This window comes from Nyctibius grandis, chromosome 16, assembly GCF_013368605.1.
Source record: "Nyctibius grandis isolate bNycGra1 chromosome 16, bNycGra1.pri, whole genome shotgun sequence".
In the NCBI taxonomy this organism is placed as follows: domain Eukaryota; kingdom Metazoa; phylum Chordata; class Aves; order Nyctibiiformes; family Nyctibiidae; genus Nyctibius; species Nyctibius grandis.
In genome coordinates this window covers 10,914,213-10,939,798 of record NC_090673.1, presented here as the reverse complement: position 1 = coordinate 10,939,798, position 25,586 = coordinate 10,914,213, and the positions used below count along the sequence as shown (strand labels likewise).

General features: G+C 69.7%; 3 protein-coding genes across 4 annotated transcripts; 1 reads left to right on the top strand and 2 right to left on the bottom strand.

Annotated features, from left to right (window-relative positions):
* The first annotated feature begins 525 nt into the window (after positions 1 to 525).
* FPGS (folylpolyglutamate synthase) lies at positions 526 to 5,333 on the top strand. The gene is made up of 15 exons (XM_068413896.1): positions 526 to 630; positions 1,726 to 1,854; positions 1,953 to 2,006; positions 2,119 to 2,183; positions 2,264 to 2,378; positions 2,502 to 2,579; positions 2,877 to 2,938; positions 3,037 to 3,139; positions 3,237 to 3,314; positions 3,390 to 3,537; positions 3,620 to 3,718; positions 3,908 to 4,058; positions 4,139 to 4,214; positions 4,520 to 4,586; positions 4,686 to 5,333. The coding sequence occupies exons 1-15, from the start codon at positions 526 to 528 to the stop codon at positions 5,111 to 5,113; spliced, it is 1,758 nt and encodes a 585-aa protein (XP_068269997.1). The 3' UTR covers positions 5,114 to 5,333.
* A 127-nt stretch (positions 5,334 to 5,460) lies between these two features.
* ENG (endoglin) lies at positions 5,461 to 17,587 on the bottom strand. Its single transcript, XM_068413886.1, has 15 exons — positions 17,480 to 17,587; positions 13,298 to 13,455; positions 10,515 to 10,649; positions 9,768 to 9,930; positions 9,407 to 9,563; positions 9,054 to 9,186; positions 8,652 to 8,826; positions 8,429 to 8,568; positions 8,162 to 8,299; positions 7,505 to 7,549; positions 7,288 to 7,398; positions 6,962 to 7,207; positions 6,707 to 6,770; positions 6,523 to 6,624; positions 5,461 to 6,096 (listed from the first exon to the last, which is right to left on the bottom strand). Exons 1-15 carry the CDS (start codon positions 17,535 to 17,537, stop codon positions 5,978 to 5,980), a joined length of 1,944 nt encoding a protein of 647 aa, XP_068269987.1. The 5' UTR covers positions 17,538 to 17,587; the 3' UTR covers positions 5,461 to 5,977.
* Positions 17,588 to 20,283: 2,696 nt separating this feature from the next.
* On the bottom strand, positions 20,284 to 25,185 carry AK1 (adenylate kinase 1). Of its 2 annotated transcripts, none has more exons than XM_068414174.1 (7): positions 25,125 to 25,185; positions 23,624 to 23,666; positions 22,573 to 22,608; positions 21,743 to 21,906; positions 21,446 to 21,562; positions 20,824 to 21,015; positions 20,284 to 20,499 (listed from the first exon to the last, which is right to left on the bottom strand). In XM_068414174.1, exons 2-7 carry the CDS (start codon positions 23,631 to 23,633, stop codon positions 20,434 to 20,436), a joined length of 585 nt encoding a protein of 194 aa, XP_068270275.1. In that variant the 5' UTR covers positions 23,634 to 23,666; positions 25,125 to 25,185; the 3' UTR covers positions 20,284 to 20,433. The 2 variants fall into 2 exon arrangements, with proteins under 2 accessions (XP_068270275.1, XP_068270274.1); XM_068414173.1 differs by lacking the exon at positions 25,125 to 25,185 and adding an exon at positions 23,878 to 23,898.
* Between the last annotated feature and the right edge of the window lie 401 nt (positions 25,186 to 25,586).

Genomic DNA, 25,586 nt, shown 5'->3' with positions numbered 1-25,586 from the left:
AGAGCAGCTGCCGTGCTGGGAAACGGTTGTGTGACCTGTTGGGGGCTCAGACGGCGTAACTCCCCTCCTGGGGGTCCCCGGCTCGGTCTGCCCCGGTGCCGGTAACGGGAGGGAGCGGGGCTCGGTGCGGTTAGCGATGCAGTGGGTTAACGCAGCAGCGCGTGAGCAGAGGCGGCCGTTGAGAGCGGCCCGGCTGCTCCGGTGGCGCCGGGTGAGGGTGATGCCGGGGGGCCGGCGAGGCCTGTGCGCCGAGCAGCCCCCCGTGCCCCTGCGCTGGCCTGGGGGAGGCCGGGCCCTGGCTCCCCGGGGCTGAGGATCCTCACCCACCCCCTCCGCCCGCCCCGAGGTGCCCCCGCGGGAGGAGGAGGGTCCCCCCCGCCGCCCCTCTCAAAGATGGCGCCCCCCCCCTCCCGGCCCGACGTGGCCCCGCGCTGCCCGTTCCAAAGATGGCGGCGGAGGGGCGGGGGCGGGCCCGCCCCCGGCGCGTGGCGGTGGCTGCCGGCGGCGGGCGCGCGGCGCGGCGGGATGGTGGCGCGGGGGCTGCGCGCGCTGCGCGGGGCGCTGCGGGGGGCCGCCGCGCGCCGCCGGTTCACCACGCGGCCGGCGCGCGCCCCCGACATGGACTACCAGGTACCGGCGGGGAGCGGGACCGGGCGCTGCGGGGCGGGGGGGGAGGGGGGGGCCGGGCCGCGCGCGGGGCATCCCGCCGGGCCGGGCGGTGCGGGGCAGCGGCGGCCGGCGGGGCCGGGGCTCCCCAGCACCGGGGGTCCCTTCTGAACCCGCTCCGGGGCGGGCGGGGGGCCGGGACAGCGGGGCACCGAGCCCCCCCCCTCCCCCGCGCTGGGCTGCCCCTCTCCCGCAGCCCCGGGCCGCGCTAGCCGCTGCTCACGGTCTCGCCCGCCTTCCCGCTGGGGACAGCCGGTGCCCGGGGACAGCCGGTGCCCGACCGCCGCCCCACAAACCTTCGTCCCTGTCCCCGGGCTGAGCCCGGCCTGCAGCGGGAGTCGGTCCGGCAGCCACGGCGCATCCCGGGGGGAGGCGGGGGCGTCCCAGGCCCGCGCGGCTGCCGGGCATCGTGGGGCCGGGGCTGACGGGCCGGTGCGGAGCCCCCCGGGGAGACGGGAGCCGTCCTGCCCCTGCCCCGCGCTCACCGGGGCCGGGAGCACCACCGGTGCCCGCTCCGCTGTCTGCCGGGACGGGGTCCCGTGTGGGGTGTCCCCGCACTGGGGACACGGGCCTGTCCCGTGCCAGGTCCCCACGGCAGCACGCGGCGGGGCCGGGGCAGGTGCATCCCCGCCGCTCCGGCCGCGCCTCCCGCTCAGCCCCGGCGGGGCGGGTGCGCCAGCACCGCCCGCCCGCACCCCCTGGGGCGTTCCGCTGGGGCGGGGGTGGGTGCCGGGGGCTGGGCTGCCCCGTGCCCCCCCGCCGTGGGGCCAAGGGGCACCCGGGGAGGGGCGGGCTCCCCCGCCGATAAGTAGCCCGTCCCCGCGCCGATAAGTAGCCCGTCCCCGCCGGTAAGTAGCCCGTCCCTGCGACAGGCTCTGGCGCTGCCGGCACGTCCCCATGGCGGAGGAGATGCTGCCGGCTTGTGAGGGGACCGAGCCCGATGCGGTGGGTACAGGGCAAGCTGCCCCCCCCCACCCAGGGCCGTGGTGGTGGGCGCAGCCCTGAGGCCACGGTGATGGGCCACCATCCTGACCACCTCTCCTGCTGGGGTCTTTCCAGGACGCCATCCGGACCCTCAACACCCTGCAGACCAACGCCAGCTACCTGGAGCAGGTGAAGCGGGAGCGCGGCGACCCCCAGGCCCAGCTGGAAGCCATGCAGGGCTTCTTGGAGCGGAGCGGGCTGAAGGTGAGGGGGGGTCCCCGTCCCCGCCGCCCCCCCAGCGGTGCCGCCGCGCTCGGTGCTGGCGGCCGCGGGGGTCTCACGGGGTGGTTGACCTCTGGCAGGTCGAGGACCTGGATCGACTGAACATCATCCACGTCACGGGGACGAAGGGCAAGGTGAGGCGGGCGGGCGGTGCCGGGGGGACTTGGGGGGGGGCGAGGGGGGGCCACTGGCATCTCTGGCTCCGTTTGCTCCGGTGGGGGGGGTTTAACGCTGCCATCTCCGCAGGGCTCGGCGTGCGCCTTCACCGAGTGCATCCTCCGCAGCTACGGGCTGAAGACGGGCTTTTACAGGTGGGAAGGGGGCGTGGGGAGGGTTTGGGGGGGCTGGTGGCGCCGTGCCTGACCGTGCCCCCCCGCTCTGCCCCCCCCAGCTCCCCTCACCTGGTGCAGGTGCGCGAGCGGATCCGCATCAACGGGCAGCCCATCAGCAGGGAGCTCTTCAGCAAGTACTTCTGGCTGGTCTACAACCGCCTGGAGGAGACCAAGGTGGGGGCCAAGGTGGGGCTTGCGGGGGGTGCTCCCTCCCTCAGGGACCCCCCCGGGGCCGTGTCCCTCAGCGCTGGTTGGGGGTGTCCCGTGCCACCCCTTTACACCCGCTCTGCCCGGCAGGACCCGGCCCGCGCCAGCATGCCGGCCTACTTCCGCTTCCTCACCATCATGGCCTTCCACGTCTTCCTGCAGGAGCAGGTAGGCGGTGGTGGCCTCCAGGTTGTGATGGGGACGTCAGGTTGGTGGGGACCTTGGGGAGGGGGGGACATGGGGTCTAGCCCCTGCTCGGGGCAGAGCTTGCCTCGGTGGGGCTGTCACGGCTGTGACCAGGGGATGCTGTGCCAGGTGGGTGGTTGCCCCAGCGAGTGGGGCGCAGGGGCAGGCACGGGTTTGGAGGGGCGGTGGCAAGGACCCGGCCCCACCTGTGTCCCCGAATCCATGGGGACTCATGCTACTGGTGGTCCTGTGACAGCTCCAGTGTCCCCATGTCCCCAGGTGGACCTGGCGGTGGTGGAGGTTGGCATTGGGGGCGCCTACGACTGCACTAACATCATCAGGTAGGAGCTGGCAGGATGAACCTGTCCCCTGGGGCAGCCAGAGCCTGGTGTCCCCATAGCGAGGGGACAGTGGGGACACCGCCACGCTGCATCCCCAGGGCACCGGTGGTGTGTGGGGTCTCCTCCCTGGGCATCGACCACACCAGCATCCTGGGGGACACCATGGAGAAGATTGCCTGGCAGAAGGGGGGCATTTTTAAGGTAGGGAGACCCGGTCCTCCCTCCCATCACGGTTTTGGGGTGTGCTCCCCCATGTCCCTGAGCGCCCCCGTGCCCTGAGCACCCCCGTCCTCCGCAGCCCGGCGTGCCGGCGTTCACCGTGGCGCAGCCGGAGCGGCCGCTGGAGGTGCTGAGGGACCGAGCCCGGGAGCGGGAGGTGAGTTGGGTGGCACGGCGGTGGGGTGAACGGGGGGTACCCCGTGGCGGGGGGCTCAGCCGCCTCTCCCCGCAGTGTCCCCTCTACCTCTGCCCGGAGCTGGACGCCTTCGAAGGTGGTCACCGGGCGCTGGAGCTGGGGCTGGCGGGTGCCCACCAGCGCTCCAACGCCGCGCTGGCCCTGCAGCTGGCACGGGCCTGGCTGCAGCGCCGCGGCTGCCACGGTAAGGCGGGGGGACGGGGACGGGGGGCTCGGACCCTGCCACGGCCCCGGGGTCTCAGCAGGGCGCCCGTGTCCCCCCCCAGGTCTCGGGGAGCTGAAGGACGTGCTGCCAGGCGCCGAGCTGGCGGGGAGGCCGGTGCCGCTGGCACCCACCTTTCACCCCACCGACGCCATGATCCAAGGTGCGGTATGGCTGCGCGGGGCCCCCCCCGCCGTGTCACAGGGCTGGGGGGGGCCATGCTGGTCCCCCACCAGTGCTGCCTGTGCTGGAGGGCCCAGCCCAGCTGCCCGCCCTGTGTGTGATCCCCGCCGGGGTCCCGGTGCTGGAGGCGGGTGGGGGGGTCCCAGCCATGCCCTGTGCCCCCTCCCAGGGCTGCGGGACACAGAGTGGCTGGGCCGGACCCAGGTGCTGCCCCGCGGCCCCGTGACGTGGTACCTGGACGGGGCCCACACCACCAGCAGCGTCCAGGCCTGCGTCCGCTGGTTCCGCCAGGCCGCCCTCAGCCGGGACAAGCCCCACGAGTAAGGGGGGGACACACCGTGGGGGGGGTGGTGCTGGGGGTCCCCGTGGGGCACGGGCCACCCGCCCTTTCTCCCCGCAGCGGCTCCGAGGTGCGCGTGCTGCTCTTCAACGCCACGGGGGACCGGGACACGGCGGCGCTGCTCAAGCTGCTGCTGGTGAGGTTTTGGGGGGGTGTGGGGGGGAATCGCTGCGCCTGGACGCCGGGGCTCTCTGCCCGCACTGGGACCTGCTTTGCTGCGGGGTAGAGCTGTCTGTCTGTCCGCCCCACTGTCCCCAGTTGTACCCCACCTCAGTGCCCCCCGCCAAGGGTCTCGCAGCCCCAGGTGCAGGGGGGGGGACTTGGGTCGTGTCCCCCCCACTCCCCGGGACCGAGCGCCTGTAACCCCACCAGTGTGGGACTGGTCCCAGTGGCATTCCCAGGGAAGGGTCCCCATGGCGCTGAGCCCCCCTCTCCCCGCAGCCCTGCCACTTCGACTACGCCGTCTTCTGCCCCAACTTCACGCAGGTGTCGGTGGCCAGCAACGCCGGTGAGTGCCGGGGAGCCGGGGTCTCCCCCGGCCCCTACCCCATCCCTGACCCCTCCTTGGCGCCCCCAAATCCCTGACCCCCGTCCCCATCCCTCCCAGACCAGCAAAACTTCAACGTGACGGTGGAAAACGCCCTCACCCGCTGCCTGGAGAACCAGCGGACGTGGACCCGGCTGCTGGAGGAGAAGGGGGGGCAGGACCCCTGGCTCCCGGCCCCGCTGCGGGTGGGGGGGCTGCTGCAGCCGGCCCCCGCCCGAGGGACCCTGCTCCTGGTGCCCCTGGCCCCGCGCCCCCTCAACTCCCCAGCCCTCGTGTTCCCGTGCCTGGCGCAGGCGCTGCGGTGGGTGGCCCAGGGCCGGGACCCCCGGCTGGCAGCCCCCGCCACCTCGGGGGCTCACCCCCACCCCGCCGCCAGCAGCGGGGCCGTGCTGCTGCGCGAGGCCGCCGCCGTCCGCGTCCTCGTCACCGGGAGCCTGCACCTGGTGGGGGGGGTCCTCCGGCTGCTCGACCCTGCGCTCTCCCAGTGACGGGGGGGGGGGGCGGGACGATGGGGTTTTGCCCCTCTTTTTACTTGAAGTGACGGTTCTGCCCCCGATGATGCTCGGAGGCGGCCGGGGGGGGACGTGGGACCCCCAACCCCATCCCAGCTCGGCCTTTTTCACCCCAGTGCCTTTCGCCTGTGCCCCCCCCCCTCCCCTGGGGACACTGGCCATGGGGGGGGGGATGCTCCCAGCCCCCAGCCCACCTTGGTCTGACTGGGGGGGCCCCAGGCTGTGCTGGGGTCCCAGTGCCTGGGGGGGGGTGGATGGTTTTTGGGGGGGGTGGTAGGTAGGAGCCTCAGGCGCGGTGAGGCTCAGCATCAGGGTGCGACTAATTTAACATAGGAGAGATTTTTTTTATTAATTAATTATTATTAATAAGTTTGTAACTTGGACAGGGAGCTGGGGGGGGGTGGTGGTTTCTGCTTATCACCCCACGGGGGGGCAGCAGCCCTGCACACACCCCCCCCCCAATAAACCTCTTGCTGCTTCCAGTGGTGCCCACTGCCTTCTTGGGGGGGCGCGGGAGGGGCGCGGGGGTCACCCCCAGTGCTGGGGGTACCCGATTTTACTCCCCCCCCTCCCCATTTGATGGGGAGCCTTGGGGGGGGCTTTGGCAATCGCTGCTCTCTCCACCTCCCTGGTGCACCCAGCAGTTGGGGACCCCGGGGGGGGGTTGCAGGGTGCCCCCCCCCCCTCCCCAGCCTGGGCTGCCCTTGGGGGGCCAAAGCATTCACTGAATGAGTAACGGAGGCCCCCGCCGGGCTCGGCCTGAGATTTGGGGCAAAAAAACAGCTGAATGGGGCCGGGCTGGCTCCCCAAGTCTGGCGGCTGGGGGGGCCCGGGGGGTCATCAGGCCATGCTGCTGGTGGAGCAGGGGGTGCTCTGGGTGCTGCCGATGCTGTGGTTGGTGCTGCTGCTCTCCGAGGCCGGCGCCGTGCTGGAGACCGGCTGCAGCTTGGAGGTGGGACCTGGCTCATGGCGCCGGGGGGGGGAGAAACACCCAGGGGACACCAGAGTCAGGGTGGCCGGTGGTGGCCACAGCTCGTCCCCACGGGACCTTCCAGCCCCCCACCGCGTGAACCCTCCCGGATCGCTCCCCAGAGCCCCTGGGATGGAGATGGACACGGGGCGGGGACAGCTCGGTGGCACCGGCAGCAGGAGGGAGGGCAGGTGAGGGGGACCCCAGGGCAATGAGGGGACCCTGGGGAGCCATGGCCACCCCGAGCAGGGCCATTCCCCCATGGCATGGCAGGAGGGCCGTGGGGATGATGGCAACGCAGCAGCGCGGTCCCTCGCTCACCCAGGGACCTTGGGCAGGCGGCTTTGGGCTGGGGGGACGTGGGCAGCCCAGCAAGGGACACGCGTGGGGGTCCCCAGGGGTGGTGGGTACTCACGGGTGTGCGAGTAGATGTACCAGAGCCCGGCAGTGAGGAGCGCCCCGATGAGGAACGCGCCGAAGGTGATGCCCAGCACGGCCGCCAGCCCCAGCCCGCGGTCTGCGGGAGGACAGGGCCGTCAGCACCCCGCGCTGAGGGGGTGGGTGTCCCCTTCCCACCGCCAGCCCTGCCCCAAACTCACTGTTGGGTGGCCGCCAGCCGTCCTTCACCGTCACCTCCAGGACCTTCTCGAAGATGGTGTTGTTCTGCAGAGGGGGAGGTTGGGGTGAGACGGGGGGACCCCCATCCCCTCCCGCACCCCAGTGGGGGACGGGGCTGCCAGGCTCTGCCACCTGGCTGGGTGACGGAGCCCAGTGGTTGGGGACAAACCCACCGGGCTGCCACCACCCATGGGGACCAGCATGGTGGCACCATGGCTTGGGGGGGTTATGCTGACCTGCAAGCCGGCCTTGCACTTGAGGGTGGCGGAGAAGGGGACGCGCCCGTCCTCGGGGACGGCGTAGGTGAAGCGGAAGCGCCAGACCTTCCTGCCGCGGGTGCTGGGGGGGCCCTCGAGCACGGCCACCCCCGCGCCATGCGCCTCCCCGCCCTGCACCAGCAGCACCGGCTCCCGCCCCGGCGCCGCCAGCCAGCACTCCTTCAGCTGCAGGTCGGCAGGGTGGTCCTCCCACCGCATGGACGCCTGCCGCGGGGACACGGGGGGGACACGCCGTCAGGGACAGCCGGACCCCCCCCAGCCCCAGCGCGGAGCCGCAGCGGTACCTGCACGAACGCCTCCTTGTTGACCTCCAGCTCCGTCTGCGGCGCATCGAAGGCGGCGGTGGGGAAGAGGCGCAGGAAGAGCTCCCGCGGGATCGGGCACTGGAAGGCCACCTGCGAGCGGGGACGGGGCTGAGGCCACCCCTGGGCACCCATCGGTGGCACTGGGACCCTCCACCCGCGGGCCCATCCCGGACCCGCCGAGAAACCCGGCTCTTACCCGCACGCTCCGGAGCGCTGCGCCCTTGGCCAGGTTGAGGATGAGCTGTGGGAATGTGGGGAAGGTGGTGTCAGCCAAGAGAGCCCACTGTGGGGGCTATTGTCCCCACTGGGATGGGATGGGATGGATGGGATGGGAGGGATGGGATGGGATCAGATGGGATGGATGAGATGGGATGGGATGAGATGGGATGGGACAGGATGGATGGGATGGGATGGATGGGATGGGAGGGATGGGATGGGATGGGATGAGATGGGATGGATGGGATGGGATGGGATGAGATTGGATGGGATGGGATGAGATGGGATGGGATGGATGGGATGGGATGGATGAGATGGGATGGGATGGATGGGATGGGATGAGATGGGATGGGATGGGATGGATGGGATGAGATGGGATGGGATGGAATGGGATGGGATGGGATAGATGAGATGGGATGGGATGGGATGGGGATGGGATGGGATGTGGGGTTCCTACCTGGGTGTCCCACCCACACCAACCCCATCTCTGCCAGCACCTGGGCGCAGCAGCGGGGCTCAGCCCTGAACTGCAGCGGGGTGTTTCCAGCCATGCAAAAGCAAGGAGGTCCCAGTGGAGAAGCCCCCAGCGGGCACAAGCGGGGCTGGGGGCAGTGCCCTGGCCTCCCCCCTGCCTCACCTCGTTGTTGGCGTGGCCCCTGCCCTCCAGCGAGGTGCCGCAGTGGCTCAGGGGGGTTTTCAGCATGAAGTGGGTGGCATTTTTCTCCGCCTGGCAGCTGCTGTCCCGCAGGGTGATGTTCACCACCTCCTTGATGGGCTGGGAGAAAAGCACCCGGCGGTCACCCACGGGCTGGGGATGGCCCCGTGCCACCCACCCTGAGCACCTGGAGCAAGATACGACACCCCCCCGCCCCAGGTGATGCCAGGGACACCCGCAGCCCCTCACCTCCAGGTAGGGCCGGGCGATGACGATCTCCATGGTTTCATCCGTGCACTTCCAGGGCTGGAGCATGCGCAGCAGCTCACGGGGCGAGTCGACGGTGGGGGCCGGGGGGGTGGGTGTCACGGGCACCCTCCTGACCGCCTCTGCAGGACAGGGAGATGCGGGGCTGAGTGGGGGCAGCGGGACCCCCCCATCCCACCCAGCCCCGGGGCGCTGGGGGCCTCACCGTGCTCCTGGATCTCCAGGCTGATGCGGGCGCTGGTGGGGATGGTGGAGTAGGAGGCGATGACGCTGTAGTTCTTCTCGAAGGCTTTGGCGATGAGGCCCCGCTCCGTGTCGGGCAGGAGCATCCCGGGGAGCAGCAGCGGGGAGATGGGCTCGATCTTGTAGTTCCCAGAGACCTACGGGGTGCGGGGAGCAGGGCAGGGGGGCTGAGCAGGGACAGGGACAGCTGGGGATGTCCAAGGGAGGGATGGCTTCTGGGTTCATCCCCCGTTGGGAGGGCTTGCAGCAAGGGGGCTGCCACCTTCCCGTGCCCAGTGTCCCCAGGTGCCCTCCTGCCACCCCCGCCATGCCACCAGCCCCCTTGGCAGAGGTGGTGGGGGACACACATCCCGCTCAGCCCTACCAGGAACTGGATGTGGCAGTTGTTGACGGAGAGGAACCAGGTGAGGTTGGCCCGGCTCTGCAGGATGAGGAACTGGTTGCTCATGGCTCTCTCGGGACAGCTCAGGGACAGGTTCACCTCCGTGACGGGGGAGCTGTGAAACCACGAGACACCCCCCCAGCATCAGCCCCCTGTGGGGACAGATCCCATAGCCACCCTTGGGATGGGGGGCCTCTGCCTATGAGACAACCCCATCCCTTCCCCAGCATCTCCAAGCATGTCCCACCACGTGTCCCACCGCCTGTGTCACCACCTGTGTCACCACCTGTCCCACCCCCCTCCCTGGGGGTCCCACCACCTGCCCCGGGGGCTACCTGGGCTCAGGCTGCAGGCGGACGATGTGGGCGGCCCCGGTGCTCTGGGCATCCCCGCGCGAGCAGCCCTTCACCCCGTGGAAGACGACCTCGGCCTCGAGGTGCGACGCGGCGTCGAAGCGCTCCTGGGGGACGCACTCTCGGGGGCTGCCGGCGTCTGCGGAGGTGGGAGGGGGGTCACCAAAGCCAAACTGGGCTCAGTGGTTGGGGAGACGCTTGGGGCCAGCCCTGATGCTCCGGGCCAGGTGGCATCGTCCCTGTAGCATCTCCCCTGGGACCGTGCTTCGCCCCGGCAGGTTGTCACCCTCCAGGAGCAGGGAGAGCATCGCTGCCCACCGTGTCCCCCCCTGCCCCCACGCACCTTCTCCGAGGCGCAGCTGGACCCACCGGGGGTCCCGCAGCTCGCTGTAGGACGTGATGCCCCTGTAGGCGCCCCGAGCCCAGGCCAGCAGCTGTCCCTCGCCGGTGGCCGCAGGCGGCTCAGGGCCCAGTGCCACGGTGGTCCCTGGGTCGAGGCGGGCGTCCTGCGGGGCGAGCGGCAGCCTGAGCCGGGGTAGGGGGACAAGGTGCATCCCCCCCAGGCTCCAGCTGACGTGGGGCAAGCGTGGGAAGCCTCTCCCCGGCACGGAGGACGCGGGTGTAATGCTAAGCTCCGGGTATCCCCGGAGCCCCGGCCCCGTCGCCGCTGGGGGGTTCACCCTGGATGGACGGGGGTGTTTGGGGCCATGGCCTGGGAGCAGCGCAGGCGGCCGGCGGCACGCGGGGAGCTCAGCCCGCTTTATTATTAGCTGCAAACAAAGCACGAGGTTTATTTTGCTAACAAAGCGCCCGGCCCCGGCTCAGCTCGCTGGAGCCAAACCCCAGCCCTGACCTTCCTCCCGCCGGCCGGAGGAAACGGGAGCTTTTTCCAGCCCTGTGCGTCACTCCCTGCCCCGCCAGCCCCGTGCCCAGCGCCGGGCCAGGCGCGTCCCCTCCTCCCGGGGCACCGCGAGCATCTCCAGGGATGAGGGGACCAGTATCCCCAGGGACACCCCACAAACACCTCCGGGGATGGCCCCAGCCCCGCTGCCCCCCAGGATCGCTCTCGACGTGGGGCTGCAGCACTCACGGTGCGGAGGAGCAGGTCCGGGCACGGGGAGGTGACGGTGGCCGAGCAGCGGGCACACAGCAGGACGAGCACGGCCGGCCGGGCGCAGCCACCCGCTCGCGGCGTGACCGACACCCTCAGCGGGAAGGGAGAAGCCTGGGGGAAAGGGGAGAGCATCAGCACCGCGGTCACCCAGCCCCAACTGCTGTCACCTCCCCGGCTGCCCCCCCGGCCACCCCACCTGCCCCTGGAGCCAGAGGCAGCAGCAAGAGCCCTCGGGCTGGCCCCGAGCATGAGCCACGCAGGGGGCAACCGTGGCCAGGATTAGGGGGGGGCAGGTCGGGGGATGCAGAGCTGCCATGTGGAGGTGTACCCACACTGGGGGGGGTGGGGGGAACAAACACCCCCCCCCAGCCCCCGAGCAAGGTACCAGGTCATCCCCACCCCGGGGACAGTGGCATCCCCACACTGGAGTCCAGGACACCCCCACACTGGGGTCCAAGGCACCCCCCCCATACTGGGGACTGGGGTATCCCTGTGTCAGGGACTGGGAAATCTCTGTACTGGGCACCAGGGTGTCCCCACACTGGGAACTGGGGCACCCTTATACCAGCACCCAGAGCATCCTCACACCAGGGACTGGGGTGTCTCCACACCAAGGACTAGAGCATCCAGGAGGGTGTTGGTCTCTTCTCCCAGGTAATAAGTGACAGGACAAGAGGAAACAGCCTCAAGTTGTGCCAGGGCAGGTTTAGATTGGAGATCAGGGACAATTTATTCATGGAAAGGGCTGTCAAGCGCTGGCACAGGCTGCCCAGGGCAGTGGTGGAGTCCCCATCCCTGGGGCGATTTCAAAGCCGTGTAGATGTGGTGCTGAGGGACATGGGTTAGTGGTGGCCTTGGCAGTGCTGGGGTAACGGTTGGACTTGGTGATCTTAAAGGTCCTTTCCAACCAAAACGATTCTGTGATTCTATCCCCAGACTGGGGCCAGGGCATCCCCATCCTGGGCACCGGAGCATCCCCCAGCCCCATCCCAGCACCGTGCAGCCTCCCCAGGCTCGGCACTGGCCGTACCGGTGCGCGGGGACGCTGGGAGCACAGCGGTGGCACGCACAGCTCCCTGCCCGGCAGCATCCAGCTGGAATCTGGACGGGAAAGCCGAAACGCCGGGCGCCAAGTTTGGCAACTGCCACCTGAATCCCGGCTCGCAGAGCGCTGAGCCAGGCGGGCAGGGGGGAGGCAGCCGCCAGCGCCGGGCACGGGGCCGTGGGCATCCCCTCGGCGAGCGTGGGTGGCCGGGGACCCCGGGTGGCCCCGGGCGTCGAGGAGGAGCCGGCGGCTGTTCTTCCTGCCGCGTGTTTTGCTGCGCTCCATTGTTGGGCTGCGCGAGCGCCCGGAGCCTGCCCGCTGCCCCGCCGCCGCACGGGTGATTTTTTTTCTTTTTCTTTTATTTTTTTGCATCTTGGGGATCTGCTTATAGAAAGCAGCTTCCAGTAATTCTTCTATAAGTGGAGCCGCGTCCCTGCCCAGCTCCCCCCCGTGCTCTGCAGGGCTCGGTGCCGCAGCCGTGACATCAGTGTGTGTCCCCCCCGCCGCCGCCGGTGACAACCCCGGGGCACCCCCGGCGCCACGCACTGGGGTGCCAGGGCCAGGTCACACTGGGCTGGGGCACAGAGGCCCTCGCAGAGCCCACCCTCCCCAGCAGCTCCCAGCCTTGCTCCTGCCTCCCCCCGAAAAGGAGAACTGGGCGCGCTGGGAGGCGCCGGGCAGCCCCGGGCTGGGCCAGAATCGGGTGCTGGGTTTGCCAGGATGCAGCCAGCGCGAGGGGAGCCATGCCACGCTGCGCCGCAGCCGGGCAAACCCAGGGGCCGGGGCAAGCTCAGGTGCTGGCGCGAATCGATGCCCCAGTGCAAACCCACCCGCCGGTGCCAACCAGCCCCAGCGCCAGCCGGGGAGGCAGCTCCAGCCCCGCTGCTGCTCCACACCTGCCCGCACCCAAAAGCTGCCCCGGGCACCCACAGCGCGGGTATCGCCCCTCGGCACGCCGGGCACATGCTGACGGCCAGGTCTCCGCTCGCTTGGCTGCCTTCAAGTGATGTGCCCCCGCTCCAGCCCTCCCGTCCCTCCCTCCATCCTTCCGTCCCCCCATCCCCCTGTCCCTCCCTCCACCCTTCTCTCCCTCCCTCCCTCCCTCTCTCCCTCCATCCCTCCCTCCCTCTCTCCCTCCATCCCTCCTTCTTTCCCTCCATCCTTCCCTCCATCCCTCCTTCTCTCCCTCCATCCCTCCTTCTCTCCTTCCTCTCCCTCCATCTCTCCTTCTCTCCCTCCATCCCTCCCTCTCTCCCTCCTCTCCCTCCATCCCTCTTTCTCTCCCTCCTGTCCCTCCATCCCTCCTTCTCTCCCTCCATTCCTCCCTCCATCTCTCCTTCCATCCCTCCATCCCTCCCTGGCACGCTCCCCATCGGGTGCCCATGGCTCTGCCCTGCCCCTGAGCTGGGACCAGGCCACCTCACAGGGGTTCCCGGGACGCCCGGCGCAGGGATGGCCCCGGCAGGGAGGGCTGTTAGAGAAATTGCCTCTAAAGACGTTCCCGTTGGGGCCAGAGCCGCCCACGGCTGCGCTGGGAGGGGAGGGCACCGTGGTAAAGGTTAGTCTGGGTCCTCTCACTGTGTCTTAGTTAGAGGAAATGGTTTCGACAGCGGGGACACTCTGCCCAGAGGGGACAGTGCCAGGGTGACAGTGTCTGGGTGACAGTGCTGGGGTGACAGTGCCAGGGTGACACGCCGGGACTCTGCTCGCTCACCTTGGACCACCCGATGCTGAGGACGTGGACTTCATGGCTGGCGCCCACGGAGCCGCTGCTGACGCAGCCCCGCGGCACCGTGCTGGTGGCGTAGGACAGGGTGATGGGCGGCTCCGCCGTCACCGGCTGCAGGTCGCAGCCCTCGGCTCTCCCAGGCTCTGGGCGGAAAACAAGCGACTGTCAGACCCTCTGTGTGGACGTGGGGACAGGGAACGTGGGGTGACACGACCCAGGGGGGGACACACAACGTGGGAGGGGGCTGCATCGCACCGCCAGCCCTGGCGATGACCCCGCGCCCCCAGCACGGCGTCGCCGCGGTCCCGCCGCTGGCACAGAGCCCACGGGACCATCTGCTACGTGTTTGCTCGGGGCTCGTCCTCCTGTGCCGGCCCCCGGCGCAATCACGTTAATGACTCTTGGATCCGGGCTGGAAAAATCTGCTGTCCCCGCTCGGCGCTGCCGCGTGCCAGAACTCGCGCCCGGCCGCCCCGCGCTCGGAGGAAGCCCCCCCGCGTCCCCCCGTGCCGCAGGAAAGCGGGAGGCTCAGGTATGGAAGTGGCCGTGAAGCTCATCCTCCGCGGGCGTGAGCTGCGCCCCGTCCCGAACCCCCCGCGCGGCGCACGAGCGAGCGGGGCCGGCCGGCGGCTGCCAAGGGAAATCCTGAGCGCAAACAGCCCCTGGAAGGCCCGAGCCTGTGAATCCCCGCTGGCCTCGGCCGCTTCCCCTGCCCCGGGCAGCCCTGCTGCGGCCGGGCTGTCCTCGAGCTGGCCCCTGTGCCCCGAGGTGGCCTGGGGACCTGCCAGCACCCATGGGTGCCCCCTTGCAGGGAGCCGGGCAGGATGGAGCCCCGCAGCCATGGCTGGGGGTCCCCGTGGGTACACGGCACCTGGGGCGCTGCGTTGGCTTTGGAGGCTGCTACTGAGCTCTGTCCCTTCCCATCCCACCCGTCCCATCCCTGGTGGCTCCAGTCACTGCACTGGGAGGTGACCAGCCCCCGCGCCAAGGCCGCCCAGCGGGACCAGGGACCGAGGACGCGATGCTCCGGGTGTCGAGGCTGCGGGATGCGGCAGCCAGCAAAGGGCCACCCATGCCACGTCGTGCCCATCACGGTGTCCCCGGCCCACGTCTCGCCATCATGGTGCTGCGGCCACGGTGGTGGGGTCACGGCGCAGACCCCCCCGGTGACGCTGCCACGGGCCCACCTATTGTCCGGCACTTCCTCCCCCCGGCGCGGCGGCCGGCAGCATCGGGAGGAAGATAAACAGCCGCTTATCTGGGCGCCGCAGGCCGCGTCCCTCTTCCCCTCCGCTCCTGCCCCGACAGCACCGAGCACGGCCGCGCGGACCCCGGCACGGCCAGGCAGAGGACGGGCAGCTCGTCACACCTCCGGCGGCATCCCGAGGGGAGGGCGGGCAGGGCCGGGGGGCCGCGGCCCCGCTCGCCCCCGGCACGGGGCAGGGATGGCAGCGGAGGGGCCGCGGGGCAGCGGTGCCAGGCGGGCACCGTCCGTCCCTGGGGAAGGCAGCGGGCTCCAGCGCTCTGCCAGGATCAGATAAGGGGGCTCAGCGGGGCCGCCGGGGCCATCAGATAAGGGCACCGTTATTTTTGTACTCCAGGAAAGGGAAAAAAAAATTAAAAGGAAGAAAGAAAGAAAATCCACTTTATGTTTTTCCAGCCGCCCGCCCTCTGCCTTGCTCCGGCGCGGCCCAGGCCAGGAGCGGGGATGGTCCCACCGCAGCGGGTCGGGGGCTGAGGGGGCGATTCCTGGGGCTCTGGGGGCAGATCAAAGGCAGAGAGCAATGCCCAGGGGTGCCAGGCCGGGGGTGCAGGGCCGGGGTGGCTCCACAGCGCAGGATGCCCCGTGGGACGGGCAGCGCCACTCCAGCATCCCGGCATCCGGCTGGGCCACCGCGGCACTTGTGTAACGAGCTGGCCAGGCTCAGCCCGGGTCGGGAGTGGGGATGGACCCAGCGCTGCAGACTCGGGGGGGAGGTTGTCACACCCCCCCCCCCCACCTCCCCGAGCCACCGCTGGCTGTTGGACCATGCGGAGGTGGCTTTGGTGTTCAGATGACGGGGCGGATGGGACCAGGCTCGGGCTAACACAGGCCACGTCATTCCTGCCCCTCTCTAAGCCATCCAGGCGCCGAGCAGCCTCTGCCCCGGGACGGGACGGGAAGGGATGACCCAGCACCATGCTCACCCTGCGGGGAGCAGCGCTGGTCCCTGCTGGGGTGGCACACACAAAGTCCCCCCCACCTCTGGAAGCCTGCTGCGTCCCTGAGGCCCCCCGGCACTGCGTCACTGTGGGCACCCCTAGACCCTGGCACTGCGTCACCGTGGGCACCCCCAGCCCCCCTGCACTGCACCCACCATGGGCACCCCCAGCCCGCCAGCACTGTGCCCACCATGAGCACCCCCAGCCCCCCGGCACTGTGCCCACCATGAGCACCCCCAGCCCCCCGGCACTGTGCCCGCTGTGGGCACCCCCAGCCTCACAGGTCCCTGCGGGGTAGAGGCAGTGGCCAGACAGGACATGGCACAGGTACACAGGACGGGGACATACGGCACAGGTACCCAGGACAGGGACAATATAGCACAGTCCCATAGGCTGGGGACCATATAGCACAGCTGCGTAGCTCTGGGATGGTCGGCACAGATGACCAGGACATGGTCTGTATGGCAGTTAGACAGGACAGGGACCATACGGGCACAGTCACGTACAGCAGGGACTGTACAGCTCAGGTACGTAGGACAGGGGCTGTATGGCACAGCTCCATAGGGTAGGGACTGTATAGGACAGCCAGGACAAGGACTGCATTACACAGCTACATGGGACAGGGACAGTCTGCAATAGCTGTGTAGGACGGGGACGGTACAGCACAGCTACGTAGGATGGGGACCATATAGCACAGCCAAATAGGACAGGGACCGTATGGCACAGCCACTCAGGATAGGGACCATACGGCGTAGCTACATAGGAGTCAGCCCATAGCACAGCCGTGTTAGTGCAGGGACTGTGTGGCACAGCCATATGGGATGGAGACTGTACGGGACAGATACAAAGGGCACAGACTGTATGGCACAGCTACGTAGGACAGATGACATTGCACAGATGAGTAGGACAGGGACCAGCCGGCACAGCTATGGGGTATGGGGACCATACATCACCGATAGGGAGGACAGGGCCTCTATGGCACAATGACATAGGATACGGACCGTTTGGCACAGCTATAGGATGGGGACCGCATTGCACAGCTACAGAGGACGCAGACCTTATAGCACAGCTATAGGACGGGGACTGTATCACACAGCTACGGGGGACACGGACCTTATGGCACAGCCTCCCCGGACAGGGACTGCCCGGCACAGCTACCGGGCAGTGACCGGGGTGCCAGCAGGCAGGGAGCGGGCACAGAGCCTGGCAGCGGGGACGCCCCAGCAGCACTCACCGGCGCTGGCCCCTGCGGTGGCCGGGAGGGACCGACCCAGCCGGGACACACAGTGACACCGGTCCCGGCTTCCCCGGGCAGCTGCTGCCTCCCCGGTTCCCTTCCCCTCTGCCAGCGGGTCGCGGCCCCGGGTCCCCCAGCCCCTGCCCTCCCGCCAGCACGGGTGTCCCCGGGCATGTCCCCGCCTTGAAATTCCCCCTTGCGGCTTCGCAGGGACCTCGGGGTGGCTTTAGCGCTTCCCCCCCCGACTGCTCCGGGGGCGGACGAGCCCCCAGCTCCGGCCCACGCGGGGCTTTACGGGGTTTTGCCCCTTCCTCACCCCTGGCTCCCGGTCGCCCCCCAAGCCATGGGGCCGGGGGCTCACGGAAGCCACCCCAGACCCCCCGAGTGCCGTTACCCTGGTGGGGGCACAGCCCCGGTGCCTTCGACACCCCCCGAGCGCTGGTGACGCAGTCGGGATTTCGGGGGTCCCGGGGGGCGGCGGGACTGCGCCGTGTGTCCCCTCCGGGGCTGGGGGGGGTTTGTCCCTCCCCACCCCCGGGGCTGCCCCCCAAAACCTTCTCTCCCGGGCCGTTCCCGGCGGTGACACTGCCCGTGCCAGCACAGCGGGGACCCCTTCGGCCACGGACCCGCTGCCCCCCGGGGACCCGGACCCCCCCCCCAGCCCGGGCTGCCCCGGGACGGAGTCACGGGTGGGTCCCCCCGGCCCGGTGCCCCCCAGCCCCACTCACCCGGGCGGCCGAGCAGGGCCAGCAGCAGCAGCAGGAGCGGGGCGGCGCGGGGGCCCATGTCCGCCTGCGGCCGCTCCCCGGGAGCCAGCGCCGAGTGCGGGCGGCGGCGGCGGCAGGAAACCCGCTGCCCGCGGGGGAGGGTCCGCGGGCGGCCCCGAGCCGCAGGAAATGCCGCTGGCGGCGCCGGGGCCGGGCCGGCGGCGGGGGGGGGCGGGGGGAGGAGGGACCCCCCCTCCCCGGGAGGCGCCGTGCCTCAGTTTCCCCACAGCGCGGTGCGGGGCATCGCCTCCGGAGGGCAGCGCTGGAGGCGCCCCGGGCACCGCGGGGGGGGGCACAGGCACCCGGGTGGGGGCCTCCAGGGACCCCCCTGGGCTGGCACTGGTGAGCGGAGGGGTGGGATGCAGGGGTTCGGGGGGGGTGTGCGCCCCAAAAATGCCCACGCACGCTGCTGCGGCACAGCCCGACCCGCACAGCGAGGAGGGGGCTGCCCCGGGCGATGGGGACAGGGGCTGCCCCATGGCATTAGTGACAGGGACTGTCCCAGGTGATGGGGACAGGGCTGCCCCATGGCATTAGGGACAGGGGCTGCCCCGGGCGATGGGGACAGGGGTGCCCCATGGCATTGGGGACAGGGGCAGCCCCATGGCATTAGTGACTGGGACTGCCCCAGGCGATGGGGACAGGGGCTGCCCCACAGTACCCCAACATTCAGCCCACACTGCCCCCAGCCAGCACCCCAGGGAGGTCACCATGTCCCAGGCCGGTGACGGCCCCTTGGTGCCCACTCTGGGGCAGATGGAGGCCCCACAGCACTGCTGCCCACATGGCCTGTACCCTTGGCCAGGCCACAGCAGGGGATGGCCCAGACACCCCTGCCTGGCAGGCGGGTTTGGGGTCTGGGGGTCCCCCAGGGATGCCTGGGCGAGGGGACCACAGCGAAGCACTGCTGAGGTGGGAGCCATGGGGTGGCTGGGGGCACCCAGGGGGCCACTCCTGCACCCCGGTCCCATTCCTCCCACCTGTGCCAGCAGGTGGGCGCAGGCCCCCGCGGGTGGTCTCCATCTTGAGCCACAGCCAAGGGCACGGGGCTGGCATGGAGACCTGCCAGGGAAGCCAGCGAGGCCTGTCCCCACCAGCCAGGATGTCCCCGGAGATGTCCATGACCCTGGGGAGAGCAGCACTCATCTCCCATGACAGAGCACTGCCATCTCCTGGGGACCGTGGGGACGGGTGCTCACCCGGGATGGGGACAGGGCTGGGGACCAGGACCAGGCACAGGCACCCCGGCCCTCCCGCAGCCCTGTCCCCGCAGGGCGATGAGCCAGAGGCCCTCAGCGATGGCCGCTGGGATGGTGGCGGCTGCACGGTGACACACAGGACAGCTGCACGGTGACACACAGGAGGGCGGCCGTGGCTGCGGGGTGGCCGTGTGTGCAGCCCCGTGCGCCCCGTTCAGCCCCAGCACGGCATCTTCCCCCACCCCGCAGCTTATGGGGCAGCCTTGGGCTTTCCACCCAGAAGAAAAGCATCCAAAAACCCGTCCCCAAGCACCCAGGAGCCATGCTGGGGAGGAGAGCAGGGTGCCCGGGCCCCCTCCCAGCCCCACCGCCCTGCTCACCACCTGGGGAAACTGAGGCACGTTCACAGCACACGCAAAGAGGGATGGAGGCACAAGGGACACGGGTCGCCCCATTCCCCACCGCACGGCTTTAGGCCGTAGTGTCCCTAACCGCCCGTCCCCCCCTTGCCCCTCGTCCCCACCGGCACAAGGCGAGTGCTGGCAGCCCCCCAGCCCGGCCGGATGGCCGCATCCTTCCCGCCCGGCCGCCCGCTGCCTCCCCGCAGCGCCCCGGGGGCTCCTTCACCCCGCGGGCACGGGGCTGACGTCGGAGCCTGGCGGGTTTGGGTTTTCTTCTTGGGGATTTTTGTTTTTTCCCCGCTCGCTTCCTTCCTCCGCCCCAGCCCCGTGGCCTCGGCTGCCCCCGGCGCTGCCGCCTCCCCCAGCCTCCCCCAGCGCCCTGGCTCTGTGCCCGGCTCCCAGCAGCCCGAAGGTGAGGGGTTGGGGGCCCGGCTGGGGTCTCAGCTCTGCTGCCTCCTGCCCCCACCGTGGCTGGGTAAACCCCGTCCCCAAGCCCCACGGCAGCCCCTCTGCTGTGGCTTCACGCCTGGGCAGCTCTGCGGGTGCTGGGCAGCCCCCAAAGCCCTGTCCCCCCCACCAGCACCCCCAACCCTGCGACTCACCCCCCATGAGGACCCTCACCCTGTCCCCCACCCACGAGGACACCGAGCCTGGTGGCCAGGCAGACAGGTGTCCCCAGGGACAGGGCTGCATCCAGGGCACCGAGGGCAGTGGGTGCCCAGGGACCTCGTGCCACCCCAAAACACCACCCTGCAGCCACCGCATACCCCAAAAACCCCCGACAGCCAAAGGAAACAAGGAAATGCCGAGGCACGAAAGCGGTGGAAACCTCCATCCCGCGCAGGATCCGGCTCAGCTGCTGCCCGCGTCCCCGGGGACACACACCCAGAGCGCACGGGGGGTTCAGCAAGCGGGACGCGACTGGGGCGAGCGGGACTGGGTGCAGGATGCGGCCACGGGCCATGGATTGGGAAGCCAGGGCGAGTGGTTGGGATGCTCCCTCCCTTCCTCGGAGCGCAGCATCCCGCTGCCCCGGTGGGATAAACACCCGCTTCCTGCCCTTAATCAGCTCCAGAGGGGCTGGGGCAGGGGGGGGAGAAAAAAAAAATATCTCTGGAAAGAAAAACTCATTTCCTGCGACAGAAGAAAAAGATAAAGTCTGGGCTCATTAAAGTGAACTTTACTGGGGAGAGACGGGAAAGAGCCAAACACAATGTCCTTGAAATTTCCTCCGCGTGGCTCCGTCCACGAAAACAGGATAAAGCCGCTTCCGCTGTCTCTGCCGGAGCACGGGGGGAGCGGGGCCGGGGGTCGGCTACAGGCTGTCGAGGTGGGAGCAGACCTGCTTGAAAACCTCCTCCACGGAGCCCTCGGCGTTGAGCTGGGTGCGGAGGGGTTAATTGGGGGGGTCACCAGAGGGGATGGCGCGACCGGCGCTCCTCCAGGGATGGGTTTGGGATGTGGGTGGAGAGATCGGGGCCAGTTTAGGGCAAAGGGGTACAGGGCCGTCCTCGGAGGGGGTCTCTGTGTTGGGAACTGGAGGGTCCAGCTGGCTCCGAGGGGTCAAGCCCACCCCAAACGAGCTAGGATGGAGTTTTTCCCCCTTCCCTCACCATCCCCATCCATCACTTCCCTTCCCTTGGGACCACAAGTGCCCCAAGCCGTGGGGCTGGAGGGCGCCAGCATCAGCCCCGTCCCCGCTTACCTGGCGGACGATGCCTCTGCTCTTGTAGAAGGTGATGACGGGCTCGGTGGCCTTGTAGTAAGTGTCCAAACGCTTCTTGATGGTCTCCTCATTGTCGTCCACCCGCCCGCTGGTCTCGCCTCGCTTCAGCAGGCGTTTCACCATCGTCTCCTTCCCTGCGTCCACGTAGAGCAACAGCGTGGGGGGGGCAATCTGTGGGCAGAGGGGACACAGTTGTCACCGTGCCGAGCCAGCGTGGGTCTGGTTTGGTTTGGGGAGACGGTGGTGGTGAGCTTGGGGGTCACAGATGTCCCCACACCATCCTCTGCCTCCCTCCATTCCGGTGTCCCCCAGACCGACGCGGAGGAAGGCACAGGGACACTGTGGCCAAGCCCTGGCTCTCTGCCGTCACCATCACATCCTCTGTCAGCCTGAGGACAGTCTGGAGAGATGTCCCCCCACTGCACCTGGGGTGCAGGCTGTCCCCAAGACAGGGGGACCTGCTGGTTGGGACAGTGCCCAGTTTGGGACGGGATCTTCACCGGGATGGGGAGGTCGGGCTGCTCTTGGATGGAGCCCCTCTGCCTGGATGGTGGGTGGCACGGCACAGCACAGCACGGCACGGCACGGCACCAGCCCTCACCTTCTTCTCAAACTCCTCTCCCTGCTTCACCTCGCGGGGGTAGCCATCGATGAGGAAGCCCTTGGACACATCCGCTTTGGCCACCATGGCGTCCCGCAGCATGTCCAGCACCGTGTCCTGGGGAGGGGGGGACAGAGCTGCCAGAGTTGACTTGGGACAACGTGCCCACCCAGCACCTCCAATCCCTGCTGCAAACCCCCACCCCGGGCTGGCAGGGATGGAGGTGTCCCCGGGCCACGTGCTGACTGTCACCGTGGTATCTGGTGTCCCCACAGCCAGCAGCCCGTGTGGACTCACCAGGGGCACCAGCTCGCCCTTCTCCATGATGGCCTGCAGCTTCTTGCCCCGCTCAGAGCCCGAGCTGACCTCCGCCCGCAGCAGGTCCCCCGTGGAGAGGTGGGTGTAGCCATATTTCTGCACGATCTTCTCACATTGAGTCCCCTTCCCTGAGCCGGGGCCACCTGCAAGTCACACGAGGGCCACACGTGCCCCAAACCACAGGTAAGGAGCTGGAGGGGCATGTGGGAGAAGCAGCACAGACCCGCAGGAGTCCCCAGAGCCCCGTGAGATGGGGGACGGCGTCCCCAAGCCCAGCACCAGAAGGATGGGAAGAGCTGGCTCCTGGGGTGGGCTGGGGGATGCCAGGTCCTTGGGGGTGGCATGGGCTGCTGGCAATTGGTGGCACGTGAGCACCACCACTCTGATGGCACCCAGGACACCACCACCACACCACCAGCACCTGGACAGCGCTGTCTCAATGGCACCCAGGGTATCATGACCCCATCAGCACCCAGGACGTCACCACCCCACCAAGCATCAGTCACTGCCTGATGGCACGCAGGACATCACCCCCCAGGCATTTACTGACACATCACCCCAGATGTTGCCACCCCATGCCTGGCCAGAGGTGCCCTCCCGGTCCCAGCACACCCCACCACGGCCTCGAGGAGCTGGGCTGGAGCCACGGCCACGCCACAGCGCCTGGGGACAGCTGAGGTCCCCCAGCCTCAGCCCCAGCCCCAGCCCCGCTCCCCAGCTGCTCCCCGCAGCCCCCCAGCCCTGGAGGGGGGACGGGGCTGCGCTATGGCCCTGACCCCGCCAGCAGCAGGACCTGGACACCAACTTACCCACCACGAAGATGATTTTGTGGTGCTTGAGTTTTTCTGGGGGAGAGAAAGAAACCAAATGATTATCAAAAAGCCAGAAAGCATGCTGGGGACCGAGGCCTCCTGGGTGGGGCAAGATCAGGGCAGGCGTCCCCGGGGATGGGGGGGACCCACCCCAGGCCCCCGGGGGATAAAGGCAAGGTGGGAAGCAGCCGTGTGTCCCCTCGTCCTCGTCACCTGGGCAGGTCGGGACGGCCGGGCTGGAGCACGGGGACCCCACGGCACCGTGGCCGTGGGGCTGGGACCCCACTGCCACCTGGTGTCCTGGCAACGGTCACTGCCCACGGCTCCAGCGCGGGGGGGACCGGCCACATCCACCCCTGCGGCCGGCTCGTCGCCCTGGTGGGCTAACGGGGGCTGCGGCAGGCTCGGCTTGGCACGGCCACCGCGAGCGCCTGGCGCAACCCCCGTCAGTCCCCAAACCCCCGCATCGGTCCCTGGACCTGGTGGCCAACGTGCAGGTGGCATTAGCCACCCTGTCCCCTGCTGAGCACTCAGGGTCCCTGGCCACCCGCAGGATCGGGCCCAGCTGTGGCATGGGGCAATGCCGGGGTGTGATGCCGCAGGCGGGAGGCAGAGCTAAAAATAAAGCGGAGCTGCTGGGGCTGCTCTCCCATCTCCCGATTACAGCCGGCTGAAATTTCAACTCCTCCGGCACCCGGCGATCCCCGGGGCTGGGGACGGAGCCAAGAGGCTGGCGGGGACCGAGGGGACATGGCAGGTTGGAGGGACGTGGGGGACGGAGGCAAAGGGAGGACACAGGGAAGGGGTGGAAGGGGGACGGAGGGGTGGGATGCAAGGGGGATGGAGGGGACGTGTGTAAGGGGGACAGATGCAGGCGGGACAGAGGGGATGGATGCAGGGGGGACAGGGGATGGAGGGGAGGGATGCCGGGGGGATGGATGCAAAGGGGACCGAGGGGACAGATGCAGGGGGTACCGAGGGGACAGATGCAAAGCAGATGGACGCAGGGGAGACAGTGGGATGGACGCAGGGGGCACGGAGCACTCACCTGTTGACATGCTGCCGCGGTGCAGGCACAGGAGCACTTCAGGCTGCGAAGGAAGAAGAGCACGATGAAAGGCTCAGCGCTGCAGGGACACACAGGTCCCCAAGGCCGGGGTCCAGGGACACAACGGCTCTCCCTTCCCAGCCATGCTGGTGCCCAGCTCCATGGCCAAGCCGTTGGTGGGGTGGAAGACCCAACCACTGGCTTGGCCCTAAATGAGGGAGCTCAGGACTTCTGCTCCCATGGCCACCACCTACCTAGTTCCCGGCAGCCACCCGCCCCATCCGGCTGCGGTGAGGGCTTCCCCATGCCAGGTGACGCACGGTGACGTTACTGGCTTCCTCCCCTGCCCTGACCACATCCCCGTGCCTGGGGTGCCATCTGGCAGCTGGAAACCGGTTGGGTTGACCAGTGTTACCAGGACACAGAGTGATGGAGGCAGCACCCCCCCTCCAGCTCCCCATGGGATGATTTTTTGGGGGGTGCCCTAAGGGGGGGCTTGCAGCACCCCACTGCACCTCCTTCACCTCGGAGCGGGGATGTTTGGCCACCCTGCCCGCACCCAGCCCCGCAGCACCCGACCGGCTCGGTGGCAGCGTCACCCCGAACCGGCTGGACGGGGCGTCCAGTGGCCAAACGAGCCGGTGGCCGCTGACAGGTCGTGTTACAGCCGGGAAAGGGCAGAGGCTAAGTATGGCCGGGCTGAAACCAGCACTGGGTCACGTCCCACCTGCGCTGCGGGGCTGGAGCTCTGGGATGGCCCCCGCGGGGTCTGCGTGGGCCCCCGGGGTCCCTAATCGTGCGGGGTGCTGAGCCCCAGGGTGCTGGTACCGACCTCAGCAGGGCCACAGGGGCCTGGGGGCAGCCCCGGCCCTCGGTGTGGGCTCGGGGCCTGATGGGCGCAGGGTGAGGGTGATGGGGGGTGCCCAGCCCCGAGGGGATGGGGAGCGGGTGCCGGCCGGGGAGCCCAGCGGGATGGGGCTGGGGAGGGGGCTGGCTTGGGGGGTGCAGCGTGGCCTGGGACTCCCCAACAAAGGCCATGGCAGGACGCACCCCAGGGTGCTCCCCCCGACCTCACCCCACTGCCAGCTCCAACCCACCCCAGTCCTCACACCCCTTCGGCGGCCAGCTCCCGAGCCCAGGACCCCAGGCCCAGGACAGCACCCCTGCAAGGCCCCAGCACCCCTGCAAACACCCCAGTATCCCCCACGAGCCCCCCAGTATCCCCCACGAGCCCCCCAGCAGCCCCTGCAAGCCCCCCAGCACCATGCAGTGGCTCCAGCACCCCTGCAAGCCCCCAGCACCCCTGCAAGCCCCCCCAGTATCCCCTGAGATCCCCCCAGTATCCCCTGAGATCCCCCTAGCACCCCCTGCAAGCCCCCCAGTATCCCCTGCAAGCCCTCCAGCACCCCCTGCAAGCCCCCGGCACCCCTGCAGCCCCCCCGTGTTCCCCGCCGGTGCCCCCAGCCCCCCCCCCCCGGCACAGACCCCCGGTGGCACCCACCGTGCTGGGCGCGGGGCGGGCAGCGCGCGCACCCGCCGGCTCTCGTGCCCGGTGCGTTACCGCTATATATAGCGCGGAGCGCGCGGGGCATGCCGGGAGCGGGGGGGGGCCGGGCACCGGGGAGGGGGGGCACCCGGCATCGCCCCCCCGAGCATCGCTCCCGCCGGTGCCGGGGCTGCGGGAAGGGCTGCGGGGCCCCCCCCGTGCCTCAGTTTCCCCATGTGCGGGGGGAGCCCCCACCCTGCCGGGCTCGGGGCTCCCGGGACAGCGCCGGGGCTCCCAGCGCCCCCCCCCGCCCCAGCCCCTCGGAGGGGACTGCTGTCCCCATCCCTGTCCCCATCCTCATGTCCCCACTCCCATATCCCCATCCCTGTCCCCATCGCCATGCCCCATCCCTGTCCCCAGCCACCCGCAGCACCCCAGCTGCCACCCGCACCCTGCAACCCCCCAGTGGTGGAGGGT

Coding starts and splice junctions, on each gene's coding strand:
- FPGS (XM_068413896.1), top strand. CDS start 526: ATGGTGGCGCGGGGGCTGCGCGCGCTGCGCGGGGCGCTGCGGGGGGCC. Junction 1,855..1,952: donor TGGAGCGGAGCGGGCTGAAG/GTGAGGGGGGGT, acceptor GACCTCTGGCAG/GTCGAGGACCTGGATCGACT. Junction 2,184..2,263: donor CTGAAGACGGGCTTTTACAG/GTGGGAAGGGGG, acceptor TGCCCCCCCCAG/CTCCCCTCACCTGGTGCAGG.
- ENG (XM_068413886.1), bottom strand. CDS start 17,537: ATGGGCCCCCGCGCCGCCCCGCTCCTGCTGCTGCTGCTGGCCCTGCTC. Junction 8,300..8,428: donor TCGCCCGGCCCTACCTGGAG/GTGAGGGGCTGC, acceptor CTTTTCTCCCAG/CCCATCAAGGAGGTGGTGAA. Junction 6,625..6,706: donor CGGCTGGCGGCCACCCAACA/GTGAGTTTGGGG, acceptor GTCCTCCCGCAG/ACCGCGGGCTGGGGCTGGCG.
- AK1 (XM_068414174.1), bottom strand. Junction 21,907..22,572: donor CAAAATCATCTTCGTGGTGG/GTAAGTTGGTGT, acceptor TGTGACTTGCAG/GTGGCCCCGGCTCAGGGAAG. Junction 21,563..21,742: donor AGGGCGAGCTGGTGCCCCTG/GTGAGTCCACAC, acceptor CCCCCTCCCCAG/GACACGGTGCTGGACATGCT.